Below are 19,135 nucleotides of genomic sequence, written 5' to 3'. Positions count from 1 at the left end.
GTCCATATTTGATAATGGGCCTCAATCAGCTATTCCATTACCCGTATTAACTATCCGCCCGGTTCTGGCTTCTGGAAAAATGGCCCGTAGACAAGTTGGTGTTGGCATAGTGCCCAACAGTGCCGTTTATCTTCCTCATGGCACTGGAAATTCGGTCCTTCTGTACTTCAATTATTCTAGACTATTCCAATAGAATATAGACCTATATTCTATATCTGCTAAAGGTGGCACATCTGAAATAGGAAGTGGATAATCTTGAAATAAATGTGTATTCTATCAATCAGTAATGCGGTGTTCAGAACTGCTTTAGCGACCAATTAATGAGTAACGTCTTATTTTGGGTTTACCAACTAGCCAGCAATCTGTGTGTTTCTAATCTTGGATATATGAATTATAGGAACTCTGAAACCAAACCTTGAAGAAAGCCCCTTGTTCATGTTGATCTGTTTTCCTTTATCCCAAGATTGTCTTGTATGGGGCGTTTGGAACCCCACAGAGAGGATGTGTTGAGTTTGCCACTCTTAATTTATCAGTTATGTCTTTGTTGATCTGACTCCCCTGCTAGCCACTGAGGCCGTAGGTATGAGCGTTTTTAACTGTCACTGAATAAAACATTTTAATGATTCAGATGTCTGTGTCAAACTCCCGAGGCTTACTGTTGAAGCAGGGATATGACTGTGATTTTATGACTCTCCTATCCAGTCTAACACTCTATTTTAGATCCGAGTTCATATGTGTCCCCTGATATTAGCAATTCTGTGATCTCAGCTCCTTTTTTTTTACACTCCTGGGATTAATATACATATATATATATGTATGTTGACATTCTTTCTTGTTGTTTCGGACTTCTGCTTAAGTCTTCCTGACTTTACAATTTCTTGGGTGTCTCCAAAATGTGCATAACTCCTGAACAAAATGGTGACCAATGCTTTCAACCCGACATCAATGCTGCTACACTTATGTGCAAGTGCACTATACTATAAGGTTGTCGGTCTGTTCTTTCTAAATATTGACTGATCTTCCTCTTCCTACTCCACTTCCTTACTCCCTTTGGCTTTTTCTCCTCTCCCAATCAATCGTATAACCGGTCAAAACACAACTAATCAATACTTCCCGATTCTTCTTTATTCTTCTCAAGTTTTGTGCTCAAGCTCAGAGTTCAGGATCCGAACCCTGCAGCCAGGTTTCTCCAGTTGAAACATTGGTCTATGGTAAATCCCTGGAGAGAGGTAGCTGCCTTCGCCTTCCCGGTAGTCAGCCCAACAGCTACGCTCAGAAGCTCAAAGGACCAATGTTTCCCCAGCCCTTTCCACTCATCAATCACTTGACAACAGCACTCTTCTGCTTTTTCCATTTTGCACTTATTCCTGCTTTCATTTGTTTCTTCTTCAAGTTTGCCCTTTTGTGTTTGCAATCAATTCAGCAGCTTGAACGTACTCCTATATTTGAGGAGATAGAAACTTGTGATGTATCAGTGCATGACATTGGAAGTTGAGCACTGATGCTCTGGATCCTTTCTATCCTCTTCACAAAGGCAGTTATCTCCCCCCTCGAAGGTGAATTTGTAAGTTTGAATGTATACTCTCTGCACTGTTTATTTGTTTCATCATGTTTCCACTTAATTCATATGTAAAAGTAAATAATTCATTAACAGTAACTAAATCCAGAACTAAAGTTCATGTTGATGTAATCTTTGGCGAGTATAACTATTCACCTAAGATACTCCATGTTACTGGTCATGGGTTCTGTGGGTTTTTGTCTGACTAATGAGTCCGATCCGAGAGCCGCATCTTCGAATGCACACCTGGCAGGTGTTCCAGGAGGTGAGATTGGTCCTTGGATTCTAGATTGCTGGCATTCCTTTCTCAGGCCTCTTTTCCGGCCTCCTTTTGCTGTCGGGTATCCTCAAGAATTGTGTCCCTTCAATCAAATGGTTCCTCCAAGTAGGTCACTTCTGAGCAAGGGCCTCCCAAGCATTGATGTCGATGTTGCATTTCTTGAGGTAAGCCTTCGGGGTGTCTTTGACGTGCTTCCTTTGTCCTCTTGTTCTGGAACCTTCCTTGAGCCTGGCGAAGAAAATTTGCTTTGGCAGTCGGGGCTCTGACATTCTAAGAACATGGCTGGCACAGCAGAGATGGTTTCGGATGATCACGGCTTTGATGCTGGTGCTCTTGGCTCCTCCAAGGACACTGATGTTAGAACGCCTATCCTCCCAGCTGATGCAGAGAATGTATCTCGGACAGCGTTGATGATAGCTCTCCAGAGCCATGAGGTGGCATCCGTACGTAGTCCAGGTTTCTGGGCCGTAGAGAAAAGTTGGAAGGACATGAGGATCTTGGTGTCAGCATGAATGTCATGGTCATTAAAGACACTTGTCCTTAAGAGTCCGAAGGAGGTGTTCGCGGATTGGATACAATGTTGGATCTCATCGATGTCAGCCTTAGATGAGAGGTTGAGGTATTGAGGTGCAACTGAAATGTTATTGTTGAAACGAGCTTCCAATGTAGAGTTTTCATACGTACCAAAAGCTAGAATATTACCTGAAATACAGTTTTCTAGAGATGTTAATGGTTAGGACCAAAATGTAACCACTGATGTATTTGTGCTAATTTGTTTATCAGTCGCACAGTAGACAGTTTATCAAACTTGGTTTTTAATTCTGTTCTACTCCTAGAAACTCTCTATTCTGGTAGGTTTTTCACCTCAATGGCTCAGTTTGTCCAGGCACATTGTATACTCAGGGTTACATTGTTCATTGTTTTTCTTCCAAAGCCCAATCCCGCCATCCAGAGTGTCTGCTTGGGAGAGAATAGTGTGATCGAAGAAGAGTTCAAAGCAAATGGCAATGTCACAGAGTGGGCAGGAGGTGGAGGAGGCGGTGGAGGAGCCACGTTTATTTTCAAGGTGAGGTTTAATAATCGTCCATTTCTCTCTCCACAGATGCTGCCTGATCTGCTGAGATTGTCCAGTATTTTCTGGTTTTGATTGAGGTTTGATAATAATTGCTTGGTTCATCACAGATTTTAAAATATATATTTTTATTAATTTTTCAATTTTTTTACCATAACGCAACAAAACGACAAACATACCAATGAAGAAATGAGAAATGGCAGAACATACATGAGCACAGGCAGACATCTGGTGGCGGCTATGAGGTGAACGGTTGCACATAAGGTCGCTCCTGCTTGGGAATCCGGTTTTCGGTCCTTTTTGCGTGTTTAATATAAGATCTTGGAGAGGGAGGGGGCTGAGAGGTTTCTGGAACTGTTTGTGGACGGTAGGTTTGCTGGGCTGGAGGAGTTTGTGGAGAAGTTCCAAATCCCGGGAAGGTACGGATCTTTATGCGCAAGGAACTCTCCTCGTTTCCTCAGTTGCCGACGCCTTCTCTTCTGGATGTTGTCTCTTCATGAGCTAGGGGAAGGGAGGATTTCAGATATATATGGGCAGTTGAGGGAGAGGGCTTCGCTGGAGGAAGTATAGGGAAAATGGGAAGAAGAGTTGGGTTTGGCTTGGGAGGGTGGGGGTGTGGGGCGAGGTTCTGAATAAGGAGTGCAAGGCTCAGTTTGATTCAATTTGAAGTGGACGCACATGACCAGGGCACGGATGAGTGGGTTCAGCCAGGTGTAGAGGACAGATATGAGCATTGTTCGAGGTGGCCGGAAAACCACTTGCATATCCGGTCCTGCCCTAAGTTGGTTAAGTTCTGGGCTTGATTTTTTGAAACAATTTTGGAGATTTGGGAGTTGGAGTGGAGCCGCGTCGAATAGTGACGATCTTTGGATTGTCGGACTTCCCGGCGCTGCAGGAGGGAAGGAAGACTGATGTCTTGGCCATCTCCTCTCTAATCGCCCGGAAGCGAGTCTTGCTCGGATGGAGGACTTTGGCACGGCGCAAGGCTTTGGCATGGTTGGGGGATTTGTTGGAATTCCTGCATTTGGAAATGATGACGCCATAAGGGAATGGCAAGAGGTGCTTCCTATAGGCGACTGCCAATCGTTACCTTCTTTAAGGAGCTGGTTTGGGGGGGCAGCTGGGCGGGAGAGTTCTGGGTAAATAAAGGAGCGGCGGGGCTGGGTTATGGGGATATATTTTTCTAAAAATTGTATAAACTTGTTTGACCATTTTGTATCTTATAATTGAAAATTTTTTGAATAAAAATATTTAAGAAAAAACATACATGAGTACAGAATGGACAGGAGAGCGGGATATAACTGGCTTGACACAATCTTTAGACAAAGCTAAATACTCTCATGACCCCACTAGGAACTGAAGGAGAAACAGGATAAAGTCATAGAGACGTGACAGAAAGGTGCACACACTCCCAAGCCGCACAGGGCCACAACAAGATGTCAGGATAAATTTCCGGGTTCAAGATCGGGTGCACACCAACATGCAATTCCCTCAGCCCAAGCAACACTCGGGACATCTGTGATCCATCATTGTCTTCTCCTTTGGATATTGAACCCAACTGCACCCTGCAGAAGTCAAGAGCAGGTTCATCATATCCAGCTCTACAAAAAAAAATAAAAAATACACGAGAACTCCATGGGGCAGCATGGTAGCATGGTGGTTAGCATAAATGCTTCACAGCTCCAGGGTCCCAGGTTCGATTCCCGGCTGGGTCACTGTCTGTGCGGAGTCTGCACGTCCTCCCCGTGTCTGCGTGGGTTTCCTCCGGGTGCTCCGGTTTCCTCCCACAGTCCAAAGATGTGCGGGTTAGGTGGATTGGCCATGATAAATTGCCCGTAGTGTCCTAAAAAGTAAGGTTAAGGGGGGGGGGTTGTTGGGTTACGGGTATAGGGTGGATACGTTAGGCTTGAGTGGGGTGATCATTGCTCGGCACAACATCGAGGGCCGAAGGGCCTGTTCTGTGCTGTACTGTTCTATGTTCTAACTCCAGTCCAGGCGGAGAGCACAACCAGCAAGCCTCATATAATTACCAAATTATAAAGAGGACCGGCAACAACAAGTCGAAGTTGTTCTCAGACCCACGGTCTCCCACCGAAGAAGAAAAGAGGAAAAGACGAGAGGTACCCAAGCTAACTCACCGGATAACAAGACCTCAGGAATCAACTCAGGCCCCAACTCACCACAATCCTCGCGAAGCATCTATCAATAAAAAGGGAATAAGCCACTCAACCGGCACGAAGACAACTCACACCCCGGGCACAGATCTTGGATCAGGATAAACATTCCAGTGACTCCCTCCTCCCTGGCACCACCAGGGGACCCACCTCACCAACCGGGCCCACTCAGGGAAAAGGCCAGCACTGTGCTCATCCGAAATCCGACGGTGGCGATCTTTGAGGTGTCATTGGTGCTGGAGCTGCTGGAGGGGATGGGGGCCGTGTCGTGGTCTTCACCTCTCTGATTGCCTGGCGACGGCAACTTTTGAATTGGACGTTGGCCATGCCGCCAGGGGTTGCGGTGTGGTTCGGACACTTGTACAAGTTTCTCACGTTGGAGAAAATCACATTTGCCCGAAGTGGGTGGGAGGAGGGCTTTGAGGTACAGTGGAGGCCGTTCATGACCTTTTTGTGAGGAGCTGTTTGTCGCGGTGGCGGGAGTGAATGGGGAGACAATTTGCAAAGTGGATACTCTGTTGGATGTTAAGGTTGTGTTACTATACTGAATATGTTTGGAATTTTATTTGTAATGTAATATTGTACTTTAAGAAATGTTTTGCAAATAGAGGGGCTGGTTTAGCACAGTGGGCTAAACAGCTGGCTTGTGATGCAGAACAAGGCCAGCAACGCGGATTCAATTCCCGTACCGGCCTCCCTGAACAGGCGCCGGAATGTGGCGGCGAGGGACTTTTCACAGTAACGTCATTGAAGCCTACTTGCGACAATAAGCGATTATTATTCTTATATTATTGAATGATGGCAAACTTTTATGTTTGCCACAGACAGGAGAACATTTTTGACTCTGCATTCGGGCTGAATTGTGTAGCTCCGCCAGTCATCTTAATCAGAAAACATGAGGGGAGGATTTAGTCACAGTAGCTGCTGTGTAGGAGTGCTAGGGAATTTGAATGTCTGGCACAAATCCATATTGTCAGATCTGTGGCACTTTACTGCTGAGTTTACTGCAGAGGCTTGTTAGATAAGCCTAAAGTGTTCTTCCTGATAAGAAGTGTTATTACGATTGATTTAAATGAAGCTATTACAAATTTCACATCAGCACTGGATATTCTCCTGGGCCCGGTGTCATTGAGCATTCCTGTAAGTAGGCTCTACTTGCCCTATGCTCTGGAAAAGACTTTTATCACCGAATATCTGGAGAATAATGTGACCTACAGACGGTAATTGTTTGCACTGAGTCCCATGATCTTGCACGTTGTTGGCACATTAAAGCCGATGGAGTTAAGGGAGAGTGGAGGCCTGGATATAACATTGGCTAAGGAGCCGAAAGCAGACAGAGTGCTAAATGGTTGTTTGTCAGACTGCAATGAGGTGTACAGTGATGTTCCTCAGCAGTATATTCGGACCACTGTTCTTTTTGATATATGTTAACGATCCTGGCCTTGGTTAAACAGGGCATTATTTCAAAGTTTGTAGATGGGAGAAAAGTGGACATCTAGAAAACCATAAGGAGATTAGTAGCAGACTTCAGAAAGACGTAGAATGGGAAAATGGGAAAAAATAGGGGAATTAAAAGTTGATGCGGAGACCTGTGGTGGTTCATTTTGTTCAGAGGAATGGGGGAAAGAATATGAATTAAATTGTCCAATTGTGAAGGGAACATGGGAACAGAGAGACCTGGGACATACATACATTTTGAAAGCAAGAGGAGCAGTTGAGAAAGCTATTCAAAAGCATGTGGGATCCTTGCTTTATTCAGAGAGGCACAGTGCTGTATTTCAATGTAGAGGCAGGAAAATGTGAGTTGGGCCCTATGGCCACTTCCAAGACATCAGGGGACCTTCGAACCCTGTTCCCCCATATCTCTATCTCTGTGAGGTGTCGGCAGGGAGGGTTTGTGTTTTGCGAATGCAATGAAGTGCCGGAAGAGTGTGGACGTGGAGGTGGGTAAGTTAAAAGGCCCACCTCAGTTTTCAGGAACAGTAACCAGCATTGTTCTTATGTCTAGTAAACCTCACTGCGTTTCTCCCCCAAAACCTCCACTCACTTCCATGCCTCTTCGTACTCTCTGTGCCCCCACCATGCTCTCTCATGCTTTCCCCACGCACCCTCAATGCCTTCCGTGTATCCTCCATGGCCACTCACCCACTATCCACCATTGGCAAATTCAAGGTGCTTTGAAAAAAATAACCGTGGCATGGTGGCACAGTGGTTAGCACTGTTGCCACACAGCGCCAGGTATCCGGGTTCAATTCCCACCTTGGGTGACTGACTGTGTGGAGTTTGCACGTTCTTCCTGTGTCTGCATGGGTTTCCTCCGGCCGCTCCGGTTTCCTCCCACAGTCCAAAGAAGTGAATGTTTGGTGGTTTGGCCATGCTAAATTGCCCCCGAGTGTCCAAAGGTTAGGTGAGGTTACGTGGATGGGGACGAGGAGTGGGCTTGGGTAGTGTGCTCTTTCAGAGGGTCGGTGCAGACCCAATGGGCCGAATGGCCTCCTTCTGCACTGTAGGGATTCTATGATTCTAGGAATGTAATAGAGCTGTCATTCAAGCACATTTCATACTGAAATAAATTCTCATTCATAAAAAGACATTCCAAAAAATATTCCCTCTAGTGGTCAATATGTTATAAAAATAAACAGACACTTCTTCCTTTGCACAAACCTCTTAAAACTGTCAACCAAACGCTGAACAGTCAACTGTTGAACTGGGCCATCATGAACTTTCGAAACTTAGCCAAACATTCACAATGGACCCAACTGTCAAAGCAAATGTTGGAAAATCTAAAAAATGGAGTCTATTGAAACTGAAAAATAGGATGTTGCTTTTCCTTTCTCTAAGTAAAAGCTACTTATTCATTGTTCAATTTAAAAGGACTCCAAGCATTCAAATCACTTCAAATTATTATACAAGAGACCCCAAACAATGTTCCCCTCAGTTTTAAATGCAAAATAGCATTGGGAAAAGTACTGCAATATACCTTAACACTTAAACAATGCTGGTCAATTTAATAAAAGCAAATTACTGTGGATGCTGGAATCATAAACCAAAGAGAAAATGCTGGAAAATCTTAGCAGGTCTGGCAGCATCTGTAGGGAGAGAAAAGAGCTAACATTTCAAGTCCAGATGACCCTTTGTCAACATCCCCCCCCCCATCTTATCCACTTTTCATTACCCTTTCTCCCCTTTGCTTCCCCCTTCCCCTCCCCCCACATCTACATCTGGCATAGTTTACCCTCTGATGTTAGTTTCTCTGCAGTTTGGCCTTTCACACCATTTGTTCTCCCTGGGGGCTGCCATTAGCACTCTTTCCCCTTGCTTTCTGTGGCTATTAGCACCCCGTTTCCCTGGGTGTATGTGGCTATGATTAATCTTTCATTCTCACTCCATAGTATAAATATTTCCCACTTTCTCTGTCTTTAGCTTTGACAAAGGGTCATCGAGACTCAAAACTTTAGCTCTTTTCTCTCCCTACAGATGCATTTTCTCCCTGGTCAACTTAGCTTTTCAGGATCCAACCCTGTAATGAACCATAATATTAATCTTCATTAGTATCACGAGTAGGCTGACATTAACACTGCAATGAAGTTACTGTGAAAATCTCCTAGTCGCCACACTCCGGCACCTGTTCAGGTACACAGAGGGAGAATTCAGAATGCCCAATTCACCTAACAAGCACGTCTTTTGGGACTTATGGGAGGAAACCAGAGCACCCGGAGGAAACCCACGCAGACACGGGGAGAACGTGCAGACTCCACACAGACAGTGACACAAGCCGGGAATCGAACCTGGGACCCTGGTGTTGTGAAGCAACAGTGCTACCGTGCCACCCCATTGCAGTTATAACACATCTGCATTACAATATAATATCTATCAATGACATTCAAAGTTGTTCTTCCTCTTCACCAGTGGTCAAGAACTCTTCAATCAGATTAAAATAATTAGGGGAGTGGGGAGTGGGGTTTGAACTTTAAGCTTCCGACAGGGTCGACAGTAACAACTCTGACCTCAGAGGGATGTATGCCGGTTGTGATCCAAAGATGTGCAGGTTAGGTGGATTGGCCATGATAAATTGCCCTTAGTGTCCAAAATTGCCCTTAGCGTTGGGTGGGGTTACTGGGTTATGGGGATAGGGTGGAGTTGTTGACCTTGGGTAGGGTGCTCTTTCCAAGAGCCGGTGCAGACTCGATGGGCTGAATGGCCTCCTTCTGCACTGTAAATTCTATGATTCTATGATACAAAAAGCCATACAAAATCTCGCAAGGTCAGGAAGGGAGGGGAAATTTTTGTCAAAAGAGTTCGGATTTCCTGACCCCAGGCCTCGAGCAGACCTAGCCCACGCGGTATAAAAGCACAGAAGTTACGCCAAACACCTTAAAGACACCAGTTAGGCCTTGGAAGGAGTTTGTCTTCAATAATGGGCACCACATTTTTGGAAGGATGTCAGATTCTTAGAGGAGATGGAGAGGAGATTTACTAGAATGGTACCAGGGATAAGAATCTTTCGGTATGTGGAGTAAACAGGGCGACGCGGTGACACAGTGGTTAGCACTGCTGCCTCACGGCGTCGAGGTCCCAGGTATGATCCCAGCCCCGGTTCACTGTCCACTGTGTGGAGTTTGCACATTCTCCCAGTGTCTGTGTGGTTCTCACCCCCACAATCCAAAGATGTGCAGGGTAGGTGGATTGGCTACGTTAAATTGCCCCTTGATTAAAATAAAAGAATTGGGTACTTTAAATTTTTTTAAAAATCTTTGCGGGGAGACTAGAGAAAGTGGGACCACTCCCTTAAAGCAGAGAATGTTAAAGAGTGTATTTCATGCAAAGGGTTCAAAATTATTAATTGTTTTGATGGAATTGGCAGAAAGATTAGAGGGGAGCTGGGAATAATTGATTTCATCCAGAGGGTTGTGTGGGGCTTGCAATTCCCTGCTTGAAGGCAGAATCCCTCACTGCATTTAAAAAATACTTGAACATGTGGTGGAGGCAGATTCAATCGGGGCATTCAGGAAGGCATTAGTCATCAAGTCACAGAGGTCCACAGTACAGAAAAGGCTCTTTGGCTCATCGCGTCTGGGCCAGTCAAAAACAATCACCAAACTATTCCAATCCCATTTTCCAGCACTTGGCCCATTGCCTTGGCATCGCAAGTGCACTTCTAAATGCTTCTTAAATGTTATGAGGGTCTCTGCCTCCACCACCCTTTCAGACAGTGAGTGCCAGACTCCCACCACCCTCTGGGTGAAAATGTTTCCCCTCACATACCTTTTAAACCTCCTGCCCCTTACATTAAATCTATGCCTGGTCATTGATCCTGCCACCAAGGGGAAATGTTTCTTCCTGTCTATCTATGCCCCTCATTATTTTATACATCTCAGTCATGCCCCCCTCAATCTCCCCTGCTCCAAGGGTAACCAATCTATCCAATCTCTCGTCATAATTAAATCTCTCCAGCCCAGGCAACATCCTGGAAAATCTTCTCTGCACCCTTTCCAGTGCTATCACATCCCTCCTATATTGTGGATTGTAGAACTACACACAATACTCTATCTAGTTGTGGCCTAACCAATCTTTTATTTAATTCCAGCATAACCTCCCTCTCTTAAACTCTATGCCTCGGCAAATAAAGGCAAAAATGCCATATGTCTTCTTCACCACTTTATCCATCTGCCCTGCTACCTTAAGGGACCGCTGCACATGCACACCAAAGTCGCTTTGATCCTCGTTGCTTCCCAGAGTCCTTTCGTTCACCATGTATTCCCTTGCCTTGTTTTCCCTGCCCAAGTGCATCACCTCACACATATCCGGATTGAATTCCATTTGCCACTGATGAGCCCATCTGACCAGCCTGTCTATCTCCTCCTGTAATCTAAGGCTATCCTCATCACTATATTCTATCCCACCCATTTCATCTCATCCGCAAACCTCCGGATCAACCCTCTGACATTCAAGTCTAAATCATTGATATAAACCACAAACAGCAAGGGCCCCAACACTGATCCCTGCGGAACCCCACTGGACACAAGCTTCCAGTCAGAAAAACACCTCTCACCCTCTGCTTCCTGCCAATTCTGGATTCAATTTGCCAAATTTCCTCACATCCCATGGGCTCTATCAAAAGCCTTGCTGAAGTCCAAGTCGACTATGTCAAATGCATTTCCCTCATCTACACACCTGGCCACCTCTTCGGAAAATACAATTAAGTTGGTCAGACATGACCTCCCCTTAACAAAACCATGCTGACTGTTCTTGACTAATCCTTCCCTCTCCAAATGCAGATTAATTCTGTCTCTCAGAATTGCTTCCAATGGTTTCCCCAGGACTGAGGTTAGACTGACTGGCCTGTAGTTTCTTGGTTTATCCCTTCCTCCCTCCTTCTGGAATAATGGTACCACATTATCTATCCTCCAGTCCTCCAGCACCACTCCTGTAGCCAGAAACGAACAGAAAATTATAGCCAGCGCCCCTGCTATTTCCTCACTTGCCTCACTCAACAGCCCGGGGTCCATTTCATCCAGTCCCGGAGAACCCCTTCTGTCTCTGTTAAATTTTTTCCTTCTCTCTGTTTTCTCTACTGACAACCTCCCTTTCACGAGTGAACATCAACACAAAGTATTCATTTCGAACCCTACCTACATCCACCGGCTCCACAAATTACCGATGTGGTCCTTAATCGTACCTACTCTCTCCCTAGATATTCTTAACATTGTTGTAAAACAATTAAGGATTTTCCTTTATTTACCTGTCAGCATCCTTTCAAGTCCCCTTTTTGCTCTCCTAATTTCCTTTTTTTTTAAATTTAGATTAACCAATTATTTTTTCCAATTAAGGGGCAATTTAACGTGGCCAATCCACCTACTCTGCACATTTTTGGGTTGTGGGGGCGAAACCCACGCAGACACAGGCAGAATGTGCAAACTCCACAACGACAGTGACCCAGAGCCGGGATCGAACCTGGGACCTCAGCGCCGTGAGGCAGCTGTGCTAACCATCGGCCACCGTGCTGCCCCCTAATTTCTTTTTTAAGTTACCTCATGCACAGTCTATACTCCTCTCGGGCTTCTGCTGTTTATAACTCGATATCTATCATAAGCCTCCCTTTTTCTCTTTATCCCATGCTGCCTATCTCTCGGTATTTGGTTTGTACTGAGTGCTGAATTTGGGTGCATTTGAGTGCGATAGTGAGAGTCTGGTGACTGAGGGATATTAAGGGTTTATTTTTTATTTGTATCTAAAGTCCAGTCTTTCTTTTATTTAGTTAATTAACTTAAAAGTTGCTGTTTGGTTGAGCTTTAAATCAGCTTTAAACAAAGATTCTACTTGTAACTACTTGCAGCTGGAGCTTGTTAATTAGTTAATTGGATTAGGCCAGTTTTCAGAGGCTAGAGTCACAGTATAAATGTGAGCTAGTTACAGTGCAGACTTTGTTTGCACTGAGTGCTGAATTTGGGTGCATTTGAGTGCTATAATGAGAGTTTGGTGACTGAGGGAGTGCTGAATTTGGGTGCATTTAAGTGCTATAGTGAGAGTTTGGTGACTGAGGGAGACTCCCGGAAGGTATGTTGCCTCCCGGGTGGCAGAGTCAGGGATGTCTCGGATCGTGTCTTCAGGATCCTTAAGTGGGAGGGTGAACAGCCAGAAGTCATGGTGCACATTGGTACTAACGTCGTAGGTAGGAAAAGGGGTGTGGATGTAATAAACAAGTTTAGGGAGTTAGGCTGGAATTTAAAAGCCAGGAAAGACAGTGTTGTCATCTCTTTGAGGCAGCTTTGACAAAGAGTCATCGGATTCGAAATGTTAGCTCTTTTCTCTCCCCACAGATGCTGCCAGACTTGCTGAGATTTTCCAGCATTTTCCCTTTCGAGTTGTCATCTCTGGTTTGTTGCCAGTGCCACGTGATAGCTAGGAATAGGGAGAGAGTGCAGTTGAACACATGGCTGCAGGAATGGTGTAGGAGGGAGGGCTTCAGGTATTTGGATAATTGGAGCGCATTCCGGGAAATGTGGGACCTGTACAAGCAGAACGGGTTGCATCCGAACCAAAGGGGCACCAATATCCTGGGAGGGAGGTTTTCTAGTACTCTTCGGGAGGGTTTAAACTAATTTGGCTGGGGAATGAGAACTGGACTTATAGTCCAGAAACTACGGTAGCCGATGTTCAGGACGTCAAAGCGTATAATGAGGCAGTGGGGAAGGTAACACTGACAAAGGAGAGTACTTGCAAGCAGGGAGATGGGTTGAAGTGTGTATACTTCAACGCAAGAAGCATCAGGAATAAGGTGAATGAACTTAAGGCATGGATCGGTACTTGGGACTACGATGTTGTGGCCATCACGGAAACCTGGATAGAAGAGAGGCAGAAATGGTTGTTGGAGGTTCCTGGTTATAGATGTTTCAATAAGATTAGGGAGGGTGGTAAAAGAGGTGGGGGGGGGGGGGGGGGTTGCATTGTTAATTAGAGATAGTATAACAGCTGCAGAAAGGCAGTTCGAGGGGGATCTGCCTACTGAGGTAATATGGGTTGAAGTCAGAAATAGGAAAGGAGCAGTCACCTTGTTGGGAGTTTTCTATAGGCCACCCAATAGCAGCAGAGATGTGGAGGAACAGATTGAGAAACAGATTTTGGAAAGGTGCAGAAGTCACAGGGTAGTAGTCATGGATGACTTCAACTTCCCAAATATTGAGTGGAAACTCTTTAGATTAAATAGTTTGGATGGGGTAGTGTTTGTGCATTGTGTCCAGGAAGCTTTTCTAACACAGTATGTAGATTGTCCGACCAGAGGGGAGGCCATGTTGGATTTGGTACTTGGTAATGAACCAGGGCAAGTGATAGATTTGTTAGTGGGGGAGCATTTTGGAGAGAGTGACCACAATTCTGTGACTTTCACTTTAGTAATGGAGAGGGATAGGTGCATGCAACAGGGCAAGGTTTACAACTGGGGAAAGGGTAAATACGATGCTGTCAGACAAGAACTGAAGTGCATAAGTTGGGAACATAGGCTGTCAGGGAAGGACACAATTAAAATGTGGAACTTGTTCAAGGAACAGATACTACGTGTCCTTGATATGTATGTCCCTGTCAGGCAGGGAACAGATGGTCGAATGAGGGAACCATGGTTGACAAGAGAGGTTGAATATCTTGTTAAGAGGAAGAAGGATACTTATGTAAGGCTGAGGAAAGAAGGTTCAGACAGAGTGCTTGGGGATACAAGATAGCCAGGAGGGAACTGAAGAAAGGGATTAGGAGAGCTAAGAGAGGGCATGAAAAATCTTTGGTGGGTAGAATCAAGGAAAACCCCAAGGCCTTTAACACATATGTGAGAAATATGAGAATGACTAGAGCGAGGGTGGGTCTGATCAAGGACAGTAGCGGGAGATTGTGTATTGAGTCAGAAGAGATAGGAGAGGTCTTGAACGAGTACTTTTCTTCAGTATTTACGAATGAGAGGGGCCCTATTGTTGGAGAGGACAGTGTGAAACAGACTGGTAAGCTTGAGGAGATACTTGTTAGGAAGATGTGTTGGGCATTTTGAAAAACTTGAGGATAGACAAGTCCCCCGGGCTTGACAGGATATATCCAAGGATTCTATGGGTAGCAAGAGATGAAATTTCAGAGCCGTTGGCAATGATCTTTTCGTCCTCACTGTCAACAGGGGTGGTACCAGGGGATTGGAGAATGGTGAATGTCGTGCCCCTGTTCAAAAAAGGGAATCGGGATAACCCTGGGAATTACAGGCCAGTTAGTCTTACTTCGGTGGTAGGCAAAGCAATGGAAAGGGTACTGAGGGATAGGATTTCTGAGCATCTGGAAAGACACTGCTTGATTAGGGATAGTCAGCACGGATTTGTGAGGGGTAGGTCTTGCCTCACAAGTCTTATTGAATTCTTTGAGGAGGTGTCCAAGCACATGGATGAAGGTAAAGTAGTGGATGTGGTGTACATGGATTTTAGTAAGGCATTTGATAAGGTTCCCCATGGTAGGCTTATGCAGAAAGTAAGGAGGCATGGGATAGTGGGAAATTTGGCCAGTTGGATAACGAACTGGCTACCCAATGGAAGTCAGAGAGTGGTGGTGGATGGCAAATATTCAGCCTGGAGCCCAGTTACCAATGGCGTACCGTAGGGATCAGTTCTGGGTCCTCTGCTGTTTCTGATTTTCATTAATGACTTGGATGAGGGAGTTGAAGGGTGGGTCAGTAAATTTTCAGACGATACGAAGATTGGTGGAGTTGTGGATAGTGAGAAGGGCTGTTGTCGGCTGCAAAGAGACATCGATTGGATGCAGAGCTGGTATGAGAAGTGGCAGATGGAGTTTAACCCTGGAAAGTGTGAGGTTGTCCATTTTGGAAGGACAAATATGAATACGGAATACAGGGTTAACGGTAGGGTTTTTGGCAATGTGGAGGAGCAGGGAGATCTTGGCGTCTATGTTCATAGATCTTTGAAAGTTGCCACTTAAGTGGATAGAGCTGTGAAGAAGGCCTATGGTGTCCTAGCGTTCATTAGTAGAGGGATTGAATTGTAAGAGCCGTGAGGTGATGATGCAGCTGTACAAAACCTTGGTCAGGCCACTTTTGGAGTACTGTGTGCAGTTCTGGTCACCTCATTTTAGGAAGGATGTGGAAGCTTTGGGAAAGGTGCAAAGGAGATTTACCAGGATGTTGCCTGGAATGGAGAGTAGGTCTTACGAGGAAAGGTTGAGGGTGCTAGGCCTTTTCTCATTAGAACGGAGAAGGATGAGAGGCAACTTGATAGAGATTTAAAAGATGATCAGGGGAATAGATAGAGTAGACAGTCAGAGACTTTTTCCCCGGGGTGGAACAAACCATTACAAGGGGGCATAAATTTAAGGTGAATGGTGGAAGATATAGGGGGGGATGTCAGAGGTAGGTTCTTTACCCAGAGAGTAGTGGGGGCATGGAGTGCACTGCCTGTGGAAGTAGTTGAGTCAGAAACATTAGGGACCTTCAAGCGGCTATTGGATAGGTACATGGATTACGGTAGAATGATGGGGTGTAGATTAATTTGTTCTTAATCTAGGACAAAAGTTCGGCACAACATCGTGGGCCGAAGGGCTTGTTCTGTGCTGTATTTTTCTATGTTCTATCCAGGGTTCACTGGATTTGTTGCTCTCACCCTTATTCTTTGTTGGAACTTGTTGGCCCTGTACTCTCCCTATTTCCTTCTTGAATGTGTCGCACTGTTCTGTCACAGATTTACCTAAAAGTGTTTGCTTACAGTTCACTCTGGCCAAATCATATCTGATCTTACTAAAATCGGCCTTCCCCAAGCTTAGAACTTTGATTTCAGGTCCACCCTTGTCCTTTTCCATAACAATCTTGTATCTAACGAAGTTACGATGGGTGTCAACAAAATGCTCCCCCACTGATACCTCAACTAACTTTCCAGCTTTGTTGGCTGAAATAAAGTCCAGGACCTTGTCAGACCTTCTACATACTGGCTTGCAAAGTTCCCTTGGACACATTTTAAGAATCCCTCTCCCTCTCAACCTTTCACACCATGATGACCCCAGTTCATGTGGGGAAAGTTGAAATCCTCCACTATCAATACCCTATTACTTTTACATTTCTTCTATTTCTCTTGGACTATTAGGGGGCTGATAGAACACTCACAGCAATGTGATCGCTCCTTTTGGATTTTTCAGTTCCACCCATATGAATTTATTTGAACAGCCTTCTGAGATGCTGGCCCTCCTTACAGCTGGAATTGATTCCCTGATCAAAATTGTGACTCAGCCGCCTCTTTTACCTCCTTCCCTGTCTCGTCTGAAGATCCTGGGCTGGATTCTCCGTTTCAGCGGCTAAGTGCCAGTGCTGGCGGAGCATGTATGCTCTTTTACTACCAGAAAATCGGCATGAAACCCTCACCGATTCCGGGACCAGTGAGGGGCTAGCACCGGTGCCGGGTGAAACTCCCGCCTCCCGTGCCGAAAACGGGCGGAGAATGGCCGAGTCCGGGTCGTGTATGCGCGTGGCTGGTAAGCTCCAACGGTCGCGCCGTACAACATGGCGCCAGCCGTGCGCAGACCCAACCAGCCATCCGCGAACCCACAGACAACCCCTGGCCACCCCTACCAGTCCCCCCAGCGCTCGCAGAAGCCCCCCAGCCAGCGGCACGATTCCCGGCCAAGTGTAGCGGTGCTGGACACAGGCCGCAGCCACCACGCCAGATTCACGATTTGTATGACCACAGGTGGTCCGCACCGTCGGGAACTCAGCCCATCGGGGGTGGAGCATCTTGGGTGGGCAGGCCGATGACGCACCAATACTGTTGCAACCGCGCGCGGCACGATGACACCAGTTTGGAGGGTGCGGAACATGGCTGATCGGCGTCAAACTGGCGCCGGCTCCGATTTCGCCATCGGAACCCATTCACCGCCCGATCGCCGAACATGATTTTGGTGTCGGGCAATGGAGAAGCACACCCTCTATATCGTGGAATACTGAGCTCCTAATCCTGCCCCTCTCTCAACCATTCAACCATATCTCAGTGACAGCAATGACATGGTGTCTCCATGTTTTAATTTGTGCCCTCAACTCATCTGCCCAGTTCATCAGATTCCTTGCATTACAATAAACACCATCCAATCTTGCCAAACTCCCTTGTGACTTAACTGGCCTATAACTTCTCTGCCTTCCTGACTCACTTGCTGTCTCTTCTAACTTTGGCTGCCCATCTCTTCTTGCTAAACCTTCTCTCAGGATCTGACACCCCCTGGTGAGTCAGTTTAAACCCTTCCCTACAGCACTAGCAAACCTCCCTGGAAGGACGCTGGTCCCATTTCGGTTCAGGTGCAACCCATCCACCTAGTACAGTTCCCACCATCCCTCAAAACAGTCCCAGTGTCCCAGAAATTAAAGCCCTCCCTCCTGCGCCATCTCTCCAGCCACGCATACATCTGGATTAACCTCCTATTTCTATACTCGCTAACATGAGTATTTGAATGGAACGGGGAAAAGGCAAGGGAATGGCACAAAGTGATGATGTTCCTTTGGCGAACCGGTGAAGACCCGATGGGCCAAATGGCCTCCTTCTGCGCTGTAATCCTGTCGTCATGTGATGCGCTGCAAACCAAGAGATGGAAAGTGGAGTTATGCTGCGAAGCTTGTTTTAGGCCAACATGTAAGCAATTGGCTGAGTGGCCTCCTTCTGGCAGCAAATTTAACTGTATTTTAAAATTGTGCTTGCAACCCTTAACTATTCCAGATGGAGAATGGAGAACCAATACCATTGCTGATAGCAGCAGGTGGAGGCGGCAAAGCCTATCTCAGTAAAGATTCCAGCTTCCCCGAAGAGATGCTGGAAACCGATCCTTCTGCTCCAGGTGTGAACGGGAGGTCAGGTGCTGCAGGTGAGTAATGTCTTTTAACAGTTACCTTTGGTCTTCTGTAGAATTCACTCTGCCTACCGTTTGGGAATCATCTGCAAAATTCACCACCATTCCCTCTCGTCCTGTGTCACATATTTTAGAAGGGAATTTACCTCTATGCTTTGAGCTCTGATATGCCTTCTTCGGCTTGGAGCACCAAACCCTCTCTGGAGTCATCCCTGAAGAAAATAAAAAAAGTTAAACATATTTTCCATTATATGAAAAAGATCAGCATTAGGCAAAGGCAGGTGTATCTACGCTTGTATTTCTCCCACATCAGCATACCCATGTTGTCAAGTTGAGAATAATGTATTATCGTGTAAGCACGTGGCTATAAAATTGGATTTTGCTTTCACTATGGTCATTCTAACCATGTGAATGTTCTCAGTTTTCACTCAATGCATCTGAATCTGTTCCTCTGAGGTTTTGGCTTCTGGATGAAATTAGACCGTGGCTCCAGAGAGCTTGAATTTTTGCTGTCTTCAAGTCGTCCTTTCCTGAGGGTGGTAGAGTTTCACAGGTGTTGGCCGCATCGCAGAGCATTGATCCACGTGGTCGCATTCTGGGTGAATCCGATCAGGTGGGCTGTTTAACTATGGAAGGCATCACCACCATGCTCCATCCTGTCACCACGCAGTGTCCACAAGCATTCACTTCCCAGC

The 19,135-nt window shown here is 45.9% G+C and overlaps 1 protein-coding gene across 2 annotated transcripts in view; it reads left to right on the top strand.

Moving 5' to 3' along the window:
* The window catches only part of LOC119974762 (ALK tyrosine kinase receptor-like), a 1,320,646-nt gene that overhangs the window by 1,170,813 nt on the left and 130,698 nt on the right, over nucleotides 1–19,135 (top strand). For both annotated transcript variants that reach the window (XM_038813974.1, XM_038813983.1), the window contains 2 exons: nucleotides 2,773–2,904; nucleotides 18,311–18,455. In XM_038813974.1, coding sequence (XP_038669902.1) covers nucleotides 2,773–2,904; nucleotides 18,311–18,455 — 277 coding nt within the window. The remainder of the gene's footprint in view (nucleotides 1–2,772; nucleotides 2,905–18,310; nucleotides 18,456–19,135) is intronic.

Source organism: Scyliorhinus canicula, chromosome 1 (genome assembly GCF_902713615.1).
Source record: "Scyliorhinus canicula chromosome 1, sScyCan1.1, whole genome shotgun sequence".
In the NCBI taxonomy this organism is placed as follows: Eukaryota; Metazoa; Chordata; class Chondrichthyes; order Carcharhiniformes; family Scyliorhinidae; genus Scyliorhinus; species Scyliorhinus canicula.
Note: the sequence above shows the minus strand (reverse complement) of the source record. Positions and strands in the feature narration are given on the sequence as shown.